General features: G+C 37.9%; 1 protein-coding gene across 1 annotated transcript in view; it reads right to left on the reverse strand.

Moving 5' to 3' along the window:
* Window positions 1-5,519: 5,519 nt before the first annotated feature.
* The window catches only part of HTR2C (5-hydroxytryptamine receptor 2C), a 165,669-nt gene continuing 156,771 nt past the window's right edge, over window positions 5,520-14,417 (reverse strand). Inside the window, exon 4 of the mRNA XM_046674110.1 lies at window positions 5,520-6,346. Coding sequence (XP_046530066.1) covers window positions 5,520-6,346 — 827 coding nt within the window. The remainder of the gene's footprint in view (window positions 6,347-14,417) is intronic.

A 14,417-nucleotide genomic window follows, 5' to 3' on the forward strand; every position in this document is an offset into this window, starting at 1 on the left:
ATGATAATTATATTAAAATTAATAATATCAAGAGAGCATTCCAGGAGTAGGCCAAGTGAAGCTGGTTTGGGTGTGAGGTTTTAAGGCAGAGAGGTTAAAAAGGATCAGTCATAATGTTTCCTTCTGTGTCTTCCTGTCTAAGCTTCTCAGGATCTTAACAAAAAGAAGATTTTTCAGAATAAAATAGAAATAAATAGTGCTAAAGCTTAAGCTTAGGTGTAAGGTTAGAAGTAAGTTTAGAGCTAGCTCTGAGGGAGCCTTAAAAGAAGGGGAAGCATTGGAGTTAATGATAAGTGTTGAGTTAGAGGTTTGAGTAATGTTAGAGTTTGCAGAAAGGCAGGATCGCAGTTAGAGGTAACGTTAGAATTTAGAGACAAGAGTTAGGGTTAGAATTAATTATAAAGTTAAGGGTAGGATTACATGTGGAGATAGTTTTAAGAATAAAGTTAAGGATGGAAATAAGGTTATATATAAGGCATGAGGATGTGGATAGAGTTAAGATTAAATTGAAAATTAAAGGTGGGGTTAGCTTTAGTGGAAGAAATACGTTCACTAAGTTCCCTTCCCATGGAGTCTCTATCACCATTTTTTCTGGAGTAACCATAATGAGAAGAGATTTCCTGGTAACCCACATTGGACATGGAGTGTGAGCACAAAATGAGCATTTGTTTTGTTAAGTCGCTGAGAGTTTGGGATTGCTTTTTACTGTAGCTTAGCCTAGACTACCCAGATGGATTCAGAAATCTAAGAATCCTAGTAAGCTGCTGTTTGAGAACACCTTTAATAAGAAGAGAAACCACGTATAAAAACTTGTATTTCCTTTCACCTCCATTGGCTTTGATTTTGGCTAAAGTGACAACCAGCCAGGTTCTTTCATGTTATTTATATAGGTGGTGAACTAGGTTTCCACTAACAAATAGACTCTTGTTATGGATGCTATGCTACCCTGCCAAGATCCTACCTTCAGGGCTGAAGGGTTTATTCCTTGGCTACGGGGATGATTGTGGACTGGCAGCTTTCAGCTATAAGCCCTCTATGGTACTTGCCTTTGTTGCAGAGAGTGGCCTGGCATAAGGTCATGCATCTCTTTTGAGGGCAGTGGAAGTATAGAGGTTTGGTCTTCACGCTTCAACTTGGAACAACTCCTAAGCGATATCCTAGGTTCAAAACTCCCCATGGGAGTCAACTAAGTGTTATACTGTTTTTGTTGTTCACGCCTCTTAATTGTCTTTCCCCTGGTGTTGTAGTCTTTGAGTACATGCAGAATTAATCAGGAAGGCTTTCTGGTTGTGCTTGTCTTTGTGAATTTATTTTACAGAATTCAATTTAACTTTCGAAGAAAATGAGGTAAAGTGGTATATTTTCCTTTCCAAAGGTGCAGGGGGAATAAGTCCTTATTGTAACTACGTCACAGCCCAACTTCTCCCTCTGCCCAGTCCTGCTTTCTTCCCTTTCCCCATGTATAAACGTCCTACCCACTTTTATCTCCATCTCAGAATTTACATCCCAGGGAACCCAACCTATCTCTTAGAGCTATTTATGTTTATAAGTGTGCTATAGGCCACATAATATTTGAGAACCACTATGATGTCACCTACTCCCACTGGCATTGCCTCTAAAAATACCTCTTTCTAATATATTCAGCTCTCTAGGTAATACGTTAACATACGTGTAGGGAGAGTATGCAAAGAGAAATGAGCCTCCACTGTGGAGACTGCATTGGCCTAAGTGGGAGCTGAGAGTCTGTGTGGAAACCATGTGTTTCTGCAGTAAGCAGAAACTTACTGCTACTTGATAGCAAGAAGCATTGTTTTCTCTTCAGACCACAAAGACCTTCCAGTGCTGTGGAACGAGCCACTTCAGTCTTCTCCTGCCCACTTTTCCTTCCACTGGTAGTAGAGACTCCAGATCTCTGCCATCAGAAATTTCAACCTCTCTCCATCACCTGGTTGTTGGGGAAGAGCAGCCCCTAGTTTCAGGGGCACAGATATTTCTGGCTTTGGAGAGCAGTGGTCCCATTGTTTCAAGGGACAGTTCAACATTTATCTCTTGATCCACTCCTAGGAATCAACCCAGTCATAGTGGCAAGGGAATGAAGTATTCTTGCTTTCTTCTCAGGCAACTGACGTCATACCAGTATTGCCCAGGCTCACTCAGCATTGGGAAGGTATTCATGTTGAAAGAAAAGGCTAATGTGTTTTGTCATCCCTGTCTCCAGGTGTGGAGCAACAGAGCAACTTAGTATGGTGACCCTGATGATTTCAGAGGTATCCAAAGCCATTTGGGATAGAGGGCAATTAAGGTGATCATTTCATGTTGCATGACTGAAGAGCGGGGAGTTGTGAGGCCCACTTTGGCAACAGGAACAGATAATACAATGCCCACAAATGTTGATGCTCAAAACATATCTGTGGAATGTAGAGTGGCCACTAACAATTGGGGATAAAACCATCAACAAGATAGACATGGTCCTTTCTGTTCTTGGGAAGCTTAGAGTCTGGTGGTAATAAGATAGTAATGATACCCATAGCAAGGAGAACATGTGAGCCACCCCAGGCCCCTGCTCAGGTTAAGAAAGGTAGGATAATTTGAGAGTACAGTTATTCTTCTCATGAGGAATCAGGGATGTTGGTGTTAATATTGGTTTTGTTGTTTATGCCTCTTAATTGTCTTTCTGCTGGTGGTGTAGTCTTTGAATACATGGAGAATTACTCAGCAGAGTGATAGTTCCTGGTTGTGTTTATCTTTGTGAACTTATTTTACAGGGTACAATTTAATTTTCAAAGAAAATGAAGTGAAGCGGTATATTTTCCCCTCAAAAGATGCAGGGAGAAGAAAGACATGTAACATATTAGCCAACATTTAATAAATTTAATAAATTAATAGGAAGTATCACAAAAACCTGGAGTGGATAACATACAGGAACCAGGAATAAGACAGCACTTTGCAACCACTCACAAAAAGTACCATTTGATGAAGGAGAAGATTTACAGGAAATAATATAAGGCAGTCTGTTGCACATGTCTTAAACATACATATGTATATAATAGTACATCAAAATGATTTGTTTGACAGTAAATTCCCACGTTTACATTTATCACATGGACTTTTTTTTTAAAACATTTATAAAAGTTTGTAGATTTAACATTGAACTGTAAGATTTATATCCAAATGAGCATATTTGTTTCATACCAAACTGCACGGAACTTACGAATAGCACACAATTTGAGGATAATTACTGTGTTGGGTACTATTTAGTACTACTACTTGATGACATAAGAATTATTAACAAATGTGCTATAAGCTGTTATCATTCAACTTATTGCTAGTGCTTTTGAAAATCCATGGTTTATATTTTATTTCTTTGTAAAACATGTGCTATGAGCTTGCCCTGATAGTTAAGAAATCAGATGTTTCCAATTTTCTCTAATACTCACAATACTTCAGATCTGAATACATGGTCTTTTTAAGGACTGCTGAAGGATTTTCTTCAGTTCTTTTTATATCACCTACTCTGTCCTACGTTAATTGATGTCCTGATGCCCTATAAATTGATGGATTCATGCAACATACATGGCATACATGCAGGACACCATCTGTATGTGCAGAACTCATGCTGAATGCATGCTGTGTTTCTTCAGACATTTTCATTTTAGTAAGAATTAGATGATCTCATTCAATTTCATATAATTGTTTTTACATGCAGTTAGACAGAGCTAACAGGCAGGTAGACTTTACTTTCGTGTTATATTTGGGCATGCTCAAGCAATTGACTGACATTTGGCAGTGTTGCAAATCAAGTAGAGACTGTATGAGTTTCTTCAAATACAGCAGCTCTCTCACTGCCCCTGTGGCAGACTGTTGGATTTATCTATGCTGTGTGTTGAGGACACAGACCGGGGGTTTTAGAAATTCAGGTTCTGCCTTCACCAATTTCAAGGTATTGAGAGACACACACTTTAATGTGTGTAAGTAACTGTCAGGTATAAGAAATAGCATCATGAATTCTTCAGAAATTGATCCACAGTTGTGTGAAATGGACACACATGGAAATACAGTTACTGGAAACGTATACTCTGCACACAGCATAGACTTAATGGTCTGACATTAGCAGTGCTTGAAAACCTTTCACGGTTAACAAACTAATAAAATGGTACTGAATTCTTAGAGAGCAGCAGGCCCATGAATGAAACGATGGCCAACATTTATTGTTACACAACACTATATTTTAACAAAGATTTAAACTTCTGGTACATAATTTCAGTACAATGAAGAGCTTGCCACTTTCACAAATTAGCTGCAGCCTTTTCCTGCACTAGAGTTTGGAAGGATCTGAAAATGAGATAAATTTTGTTTAAAATTCAAATGGAAACTCTCTATTTCTGTTATTCCCAGAGTTCAGTAAGATTCTTTTAAATTACTTTTTTCACATTCCAAGGGCTTAATTCTGTAGTCCTTAATCAAGTAAAACTTCCAAGGTTTTGATCATCTATGTTTCCAACACAAGTTTTACTCAAAAATGGACTGCTAAATTAGGTCCTATAGATAGAGGTACCATAATTAAGAAAATATTTTAATAAGGCTCAAATGCTAACTTTATTTTGGGTGTAGCACATGAATTTCCAGGATCCTGAGATCAAAACCCAATTGATGTTGAATCCTGGACTGGGAAATAACTTTGGGATCTCATTTCCCAGTTTAATCATCAAATTAGGTATTTACGAAGGACCAGAATGAAAACACTAATTCCAGTTTGCTTGTCATTGTAATCAGAATTTGAACATTATCCTTAAGAAGTGAAAAGTTATTGGTGTATATATCTCAAATAATCCTTCCACTTCTGTAGTCCTGGTTAACAAGCTGCTATGTTAAAATACCACTACATTTAGGGACAGACATTGTGGTGAAATACCAACACAACATTTTGACAAGGTCAAATTTTGTCCCTATGTGTGATAACAAGTCTAAGTTCTGCCCTTGCCTCACTAATAGGTGTGATAGAGTACCAGAAGGCAGAACCTATCTTACTGTGTTTATGTGTGTAAATGAGCAGAGCAAGAATTTAAAGTGTATATTTACTGTTAACCTGGAAAAAGATTCCTCCAAATTTGTTCATTTTAATGTGGTTGAAATATAACCACTGTCATGTGCATCATTCTGGTCTCCTGCAAATGCCACCTGAGATGAACATCAACATTTCCTTATGAACAAAAGAAAGAGAAAGAGAGAGAAGGAGGAGGAGGAGAGAGGGAGGAAGAAAGGAAGGGAAAGAAAAAGAATCAACACTTTATGCATCAAAAAATCAAAATAAGTTATTCTCAACCTGTTATAAACAGTAAATATAGAACTCTAAATCTCACTATTGTACGCATGATTGTAAAGTACAAGGTTGCAAAGCTATATATAAAAACACTCTTTTCAGATAGCAATATTTACATTAGTTATGACCGACAGAAGAATTATAGAACATTTTCCTGCATTTGTAGCTTTACTGTAGGAGATGACTGTGCTGCTCTTTCTTACACACTACTAATCCTTTCACTAACCACGTTGGAGGGATTAACTGGTAGCTCCAAATTCTCAACTTGCATCTCTATCCCGGGCTCATTGTCGTTAGCTTTCTTCGTCACCGGTTCATTGGTATGCCGGTACACGTTAACATTAAGCTCCCTCCCAGACAAAGCAGTGGCAGCAACTCTCGGGATTTGTCTGACAGGAGGTTTTTTTTCTGCCTTATAATTGCAGCGCAAGTAGTTGGAGAATGCCCTTCGGTAAATTTTGTTGAAAAGAGTGTACACCAGAGGATTAATTCCTGAACAAACATACCCAATCCAAACAAACACATTCAGAAGCTTTTCCATGAGCTTTTGATTACAGGCCTTCCCACAAAGAACCGACAGAATATTGGTAATAAAAAATGGGCACCACATGATCAGAAACACAAAGAAAACAATGCCAAGGACTTTCGAGGCTTTCCGTTCATTGTTGATAGCTTGCATGGTGCCCCTGGGACGTCTTTCTTTCTTCTTTCTTCGGCGTGGGTTCAAATCTTGGTTAGGGTTTGCAGAGTTCTCTTCAGCAGTTGTATTCCTCTTGCAGCACTTCAGGAAATCCAGGCTCATTCCAGGTGGTTCCTCGGTGTGGCCGCGCAGTAACATCAGAGCTTGTCTGCGAAGAACGTGAATCGTCAGGCAGTATGTAATCACCATGATCGTCAGTGGTATGAAGAAAGCTACGAAGGACCCAATAAGAACGAAATTTGGGTCATTCAGCACGCAGGTGGTGTTGTTGACGAATACTTTGTCTTCATCTCTCAGTCCAATCACTGGGATAGGAACTGATACACCTAAACGAACAAAAAAAGGAGGTGGAACATTGGTACAGCATATGGAAGGATTGAATCGGTTTGTGCAATGGCATACATTCAACTGCATTTTACTGAACAAAATGTAGAGCTGATATTTGTTGAAAGCAATTCACAGCATAAATTGATAGCCACATGAAAGAGTAGTAGTATGATATCAGAAAATGACAACTTTTTTCATGTTAGGAATGCCTTCTCCCCAAATCTTTGCAGAAGGCATGAAATTACTATCATTGGGATAAACTATTATAGATATGGTTGTGTGTAAGAGTGGATTATGCCTATTTTGTTTTATTTCTACTTCCTAGAACTGTCCTGGCTCATAGAAGACACTCAATAAATATTTGTTGAATGAATGAATAAATTTATATCTGTACTCAATGACATTAGTAAAGCCAATCATTCATTTTTTAGCATGTCATCTTCCAAATGCATTAAAAATGATGTGAATACCACCTATAAGAGTAATAATAGTATATCAGCCTTAGCTAGACTGGGTTTGAGATGAGTTTTTAGCTGACAACATCTATTTCCTCTCCCCGCTTTCCCAAGGAAAGGGGCCAAGAAGAGGAAACTTTATGTATGAGTCCTTTGGAGACAAGGCCGGGGAGCTCTGGAGTTACTGGAGATGATGAGGAGAGTGTGGTCCCCAAATACGCTACAGGGACTAGATCTGACCACTATGCAGAAATAATCTATATGCAGAAACGGAAAGAACTCTCTCTCTCTCTCTCTCTCTTTTTTTTTTTTTGTGAGAAAGATTAGCCCTAAGTTAACATCTGCCGCCAATCCTCCTCTTTTTGCTGAGGAAGCCTGGCCCTGAGCTAACATCCGTGCCCATCTTCCTCCACTTTTTATGTGGGACGCCTACCACAGCATGGCGTGCCAAGCGCTGCCATGTCCACACCCGGAATCCGAACCGGCTAACCCCAGGCTGCCGAGAAGTGGAATGTGTGACCTTAACCACTGTGCAACCAGGCTGGCCTTTAATAAGAGTTTTTGTGGGGCCAGCCCAGTGGCGCAGCAGTTAGGGTTGCACATTCCGCTTCTCAGCGGCCCCGGGTTCACTGGTTCGGATCCTGGGTGTGGACATGGCAGCGCTTGGCGTGCCATGCTGTGGTAGGCGTCCCACATATAAAGTGGAGGAAGACGGGCACGGATGTTAGCTCAGGGTCAGGCTTCCTCAGCAAAAAGAGGAGGACTGGCAGTGGTTAGCTCAGGGATAATCATGCTCAAAAAAAAAAAAGAGAGTTTTTGTGAGACTCTGGGTATAAGCAATATTGTTTCAAGGTCAAGAGACAGAATGAAATGCAGAGTTGGGAGAGATGCAGTCTTTCCATTTCTGTGTGGAATTTTGAACATTTTTGTTTTACAGAATACTGAGAGATAGTACTCTAGGTAAGCATCTCCATTAATAAATAGGCTCATAGGCAGAAAATATCAACAAGGAGATAGGAGCAGAGGGTGATCTTGTGCCTGAGCATAAATAAGGAAACGGGAAATTGTCAGAAATCACTATGGTAGATCTTGGAGAGGTCCTGCATCAATAAGTAGGGATAACCTGCAAGCGAAATTCAAATTTTAATGTTAATTTATTTTCTTTTGGAGCCACAGGAAGGTGAAGCCTGGGAAAATTCAGATTGCTTTTTCAGGATTCTATGAGAGATTATTATTAGGAATCCTGGGCTGGTGGATATCTATGCTACAAACTCTAAGAGGAGGTAGGAGTGCACTGTCAGAGATCTTCGCTGGCCTTAGGGAGCACACAGGGAACAGTAACTAATCTGAAACGGAAAGTCCCTCCAAGCTGTTTTAATGCCTTTCATCAGATATAGAGTGTTTGGCTGGATGATCAAGAAGGAAAAAATGGTCAACGTTTCTTTGCAAGAGCTTTCTGAGGATGTTGCTTGATATTTAATCTCTGGGAATATACAAGGAACGGAGAGTGTTTGGAAAGTGATCTTTAAACCTTCTTCCTCAGACACTGAATTTCTGAAATGACTGGTCTTTTTCTAGAGAAAAAGACCGACTGATGGTGTGAGAAGCAGTAACAAATGTGACAAGACTCCTTGGGGTATTGATACATGCCTATAACACTGAACCTAGGCATGCCATGCAAGAACCTAAGAAAGTCTGTGAAAACCAGGAGGCACTGCAAACAGAAAGTCTCCTCCGGTAATACAGTGTGGGATCCTGGCGAAGAGACCTTTGGACCCTGGATGGGAAGGGTGGCAAGTATCAGAAGGCAATTTTCACAAAGTTTGATGAAATGCTTGAAGGAATTTCAACAAGCATTTGGGAATATAGAATCACACAGGTTACATTTCTTAACAGTTATAAAAACGCAAGTAAGAAAGCTGTCAGTTTCTATCATTAGAAGCTTCATTCCAAAAGTCAAAAATATAGGGGAATCTCTAGAAAGAGTATAGATCAAGCTTGCCTGAAAGAATTCAGTATTGGTTTATCCTTCATGAAGTGTTTTAGTGATGGATCAGGCTACGGGAAGTTTTCTGGAGTTAGGGAAGCTAATATGGGATTAAGAAAAGAAGGAAGGTTTCTTCAAAACAAATAATTTACAGGAGAAAAAATTAGAGGGAGAATCTACAGATTAAGGGAAATTTATAGGACCTAGCAAGCAATTATAATATGTGGATCTGCTTGAGGTCTTGATGCAAACAAACAAACTTTTAAAAATATTGAGGACACAGCTACAGATTTGAACAATGACTGACCTTTTGATGATATTAAATAATTATGGCTCATTAATTTTTAAGAGTGATGTTGATATTGTGGTTATGTAGAAAAATAGTTCTTATATTTTTAGATATACATACTGAAATATTTTGGACAAAGTATTATGATGCTTGGAGTTTATTTAAAAATAATATGGGAGGTGTAAATGAATGGAAGTATGGATGATGCAAGATAGTCTATACATTGATAAATCTTGGAGCTGGATGACAAGTACATGGGTCTTTATTACATAATTCTATCTACTTTTGTAATCTTTGAAAGTTTCCATAAAAACATTTAATAATATTTTAAAAAATTGAAAAACTAAAAGAAGACGTAGAGGTCCTGTCTGAAACAGACAATGAAGTTGCTATTAGTCCTAGAGAAAAAGACCGACTGATGGTGTGAGAAGCAGTAACAAATGTGACAAGACTCCTTGGGGTATTGGTACATGCCTATAACACTGAGCCTAGGGATGCCATGCAAGAACCTAAGAAAGTCTGTGAAAACCAGGAGGCACTGCAAACAGAAAGTCTCCTCCGGTAATACAGTGTGGGATCCTGGCGAAGAGACCTTTGGACCCTGGATGGGAAGGGTGGCAAGTATCAGAAGGCAATTTTCACAAAGTTTGATGAAATGCTTGAAGGAATTATAACAGTCTCCAAGACTTAGTGGCCACTGCTGACCCTGAAAGTGATAATTCTAGAGCAAAAGACTTAGACTCCTGGGTGGAAACACTCGCCACTTTGATATATTTTAGGGAAGAAGGCTATCTTCTGACAAAAATATTGGTAGAAAACTCCGTTATGCTTTCTCAGGATCCTATAGCAAGATGAGAGAAGTCTAGGGGAACTGCTCCCCTCCCAACCTCTCCTCGTCCTCTACCCCCCAGCAATGTGGGAACTAGAGCCTAGAGACTTGGTCTGGGGAATTTGCACTCTGGATGAATCTTGACAAGGGTAGACATACCTACATTCAGGAAAAAAATGGTGAAGTGGAGATTCAATTCCCATAGAAAATGCATCACAATCTTCTAGGTATTCCTAGAGACACCAGAAGTCTCTGGGAAAGGCCTCACACAGTGACCGTAAGAGCAATGGAAGTCAGTATTATTCAGAGCCCAGCTCTGGAGTGGTGTTAGCTTGCCTCTATTAAAAGATTTCTTCACTTTCCTAAGAGACTATTGGGCTTAAAAGTAGGCCTTGTCAAGGGACAACAAAAGAGGGTAGCAGAGTGATTCCAGATGAGCTGAGGCTGTTATTGGATATGTGAGGTCAATTTTATCCCTGGCATCTATTTGTATAATTTTATGTACATTGAGCAAAGAGTGAAGTTGCCCTCTATTGAGTCTATCTTATGTGCCAGGCACTGAGCCATACATCACTGACAAAACAGATGTAAAATGTGTTATCCCAATTTGGGTTAGGGTTAGGGGTTAGGTGTAAAATGTATTATCCCAATTTGGTTAAAATCTCTATAATAGAGATATTATTTGGTAAGGTGACTTAACCACTTTACCAAATCTATGCCATCATTAGTTGCTTTTTTTTAAAACAGTGAATGCAGTCAACAAAACAAGAAGAAATTCAAGTTCTTTTGACAATATCAGGAAGTGATAAATAATAGCAAGAAGTGAAGCAGCACTAATAATAATATATATTGCACTGATTATCTTATTCAATGCTTTAAAAAAATAAAGATATGCGTCAGCAGTTCTCAAAGTGTGATTCAAGGACCCTGGTGGCCTCTGATGCTCTTTTAAAGAGTTTTCTAGTCTTCCTTTACCAAATATTTGTCTTTTAAACTGCATTTTCTTCACAAACTTCAACCAAAACAACGTATCACAACAGATTGAGTGCAGGTACATATATAAGAATCCAACTATCTTTCCATAAAACTAAACATTAAAGAGATTTTCAAAACTGTAAAACAATGCCAGTCCTTGCTCTGATTTCTTTTGGAAGAATATAGTTAGTTTTCATAAAAATATGTTATTTATTTATGTTAACATTAAATGGATTCATTATTGCTATTTAAAATGAAGTGATTTGTAAATATTTTAAACATTTCTCAGCTTTAATTTCGAATATAGTAAATATCAATATAGTCATGTATCACTTAGCAATGGGGATATGTTCTGAGAAATGTGTCGTTAGGTGATTTTGTCATTGTGTGAACATCAGAGTGCACTTACACAAACCTAGAGGGTATAGCTTACTACACACCTAGGCTATATGGTACTGATCTTATGGGACCACTTTCACATACACAGTTGACGGAAACATTGTTATGCAGTGCATGAGTGTAGATATAGCTCACATAAACAAAAGCTCTTTAGGGTCATCAATTATTTTAGAGTTTAAAGGGGTCCTGACATCAAGGAGATTGAGAACTGCTGTTCTATGTTAATGGATGAAGTTAAGCCCTGGAAAGTTAAGTTCAGCAAATTTGTGAAGTCTTTCTCAGTATTTTAAACTTGTCAACCAGTAGAAATTTAGGCGATACTTTAAGGTCAGGTAAATATAAGCAACATCAGTAATAGCAACAAAACATTTTATATGCTTGATCTCATTTATTCTCATAAAAATTCTGAAAGGCACATGTTATTTGGTGAAGTTAACTTCAGAAAAGTTAAGTTTAGCAAGTATAATTGAACAATCTTTGGTATTTTAAAAACCTTTGATTTAGCCAAGAAGAAAAAGTAAAAATGAACTCCCATAGAAAATACCAGATACAAATAACAATAATTGCAATAATAACTACCTTTTACTGAATGCTTCCTATGCTTCCTATTTGTCACACGTTGAGTCAATTACTTTATAGTATATACTTTCATATATTATCTTATTCAATTCAGAAAAGAGCATAGAAAGAAGGAATTATTAGCTAGAATCACTTAATCTTTCTGAAATTAACTTCAATATATCTATATCACCTTCTTTAGAATTTTAGAAACAGCAAAGATAAGTTATAATTTATGTTCTGCTGAAAGTGTCAGGTACTACTTCAACCAATAAAGTCAAATATTTTGCATGCGTTATCACATTTAGTTCTCAAAAAACCCTGAAAAGTGATTATTATTTATTAAGGTAACTTAAACTCAGAGACAAAAAAATACCCTCAATAAGCATATAAGATCTTAGCATTTTAGAAATGTTGAATTCAGTAACATAGTTATAGCTCAAGTTTTTATTGAAAATATGTTACTACTACTACTACTATGACTACTACTATCACTCATTGAGTGCTTACTGACTCTGGTACTTTATCTCCACTACATACTTTATATGCATTATCTCATTCCAGCCTCACAAAAGCCATAAAATAACTTGATGAGGTTATTTTACTGCAAATAAGGCAAGTGAGTTCAGAGAATGTATAAAGATGCTCAAATTATTTCTTAAAGCCTTGAATTCAAGCAACACAGATCAGTTCTCTTCAAACTATCAGATAGTAACAGCATATGCCAATGATTCTTCAATGCACATGTCTTTCAGATTTTAACATCTTTGAAAGTGTGATGCATCTTATAACCAATAGTGTCTTGCAGTCACTGTTGGCCAGACAGCAGTTATTACATAGTTGTCGTTGTCAGTGCACATGTGAACCTGGCCTGAAAAACTTCTTTTGACATGTTCTGATATGACCAAAATTACCAGCAAGAAAATTTGCAAAATGGGTATCAGCAATTCAGTGTGAAAGAAAAATTACATCATAACAGGCTATGGGAGGGATTGTTCTGAAGAAGTCATCCTCACCAGCATCAGATGACACAGAGGGGTCCTAGAGTTCAAAACATTTCCTCTGTCTTTGAAAATAAGGAGGTCACCGGTGATTACAGAGAGAACAGTTATAGTAGAATAGTGAAAAAAGGAAACAGATTGCCAAGAGATGAATAATAAATAGTGATACAAAAAAGGAGAGAGAGATTATCGGATAAATTTCCTGGAACAGATTGGCCAACATCAAAATGAAAACAACTTAGGGGAATTATTACTGTATTCACAGACCAGGAACAGAATTTGTCACCCCAAAATATACCTTTTTGGCATAAAAATTATTTTAGGCTGATTACTTTTGAGAAACAGCAGACACAGGGAAAAGCTCTGAAAAACCTAGTAAAAGTTGCCCATTTATAACAGAAATTTACATTTATAAGAGAACTCTCCATGCCGGGAAGGAGAGGATGACTAAATCTCTAGAAATTCTTCTCAATAGAGAAGGCAAGGACTTAAATCTACATAACAAATTTACCCTTGTTTACTGTGCTGACCTCATCCTAACAACAGAACATTAAAGTTATTTTTTCCCTCAATTATTTTATTGAAATCAAAAAGGTTTATAACATTGTATAATTTTGGGTGTACATAATTATTTATTAATTTCTGAATAGACTGCATCATGCTCACCACCATAGTCTAATTTTTATCCATCATCACATATATGTGCCCCTTTACCCCTTTCACCCACCACCCAGCCCCTTTCCCCTCTGGTAACCACCAATCTGTTCTCTTTATCCATGTGTTTGTTTATCTTCCACAAACAAGTGAAATCATGCAGTGTTTGTCTTTCTCTGTCTGGCTTATTTTGCTTAACAATCATTCCTTTGAGGTGGGAATGCAAACTAGTGCAGCCACTATGGAAAACAGTATGGAGATTTCTCAAAAAATTAAAAACAGGAATACCATATGACCCAGCTATCCCACTACTGGATATTTGTCCAAAGATCTTGAAATCAACAATCCAAAGAGATTTATGCAACCCTATGTTCATTGCGGCATTATTCACAATAGCCAAGACATAGAAGTAACCCAAGTACCCATCTACTGATGAATAGATAAAGAAGATGTGATATATATTGTGTATATATATATATATACATATATATACACAATGGAATACTACTCAGCCATAAAAAAGACAAAATCATCCTATTTGCAATAACAGAATGTTAAAGTTACTTTTCAGGGGTGATGAGCCAGCCAGCAGTATGCACAGAAGAGAAAATTTTGATCCGCGAATTGAAACTTATCCTGCCGGGGCTTCTGCATACCAGTCTGCCCTCTCTGATCACTTAAACCTTACCCCATGCACTGGCTCAGGGAGACAGTTTTGAGAGCCTGGCCTCCTATCTCCTTACCAATGGATTACATAATAAGCTTTCTTCCATCAAAGACTGGTGTACATAGTATTGGCTTCTGTGCACACAAGTGGAGAGAGCCCTTGCTCTGTAATGTTTCTAAAGTGCAGGGCTGTCTCAGAGGTATCTATTTTTGTGAATTGTTTTTCATGGAGAAGAATTTTTTCATGAAGACCTAGG

This window comes from Equus quagga, chromosome 10 (assembly GCF_021613505.1).
Source record: "Equus quagga isolate Etosha38 chromosome 10, UCLA_HA_Equagga_1.0, whole genome shotgun sequence".
Classification (NCBI taxonomy): Eukaryota; Metazoa; Chordata; class Mammalia; order Perissodactyla; family Equidae; genus Equus; species Equus quagga.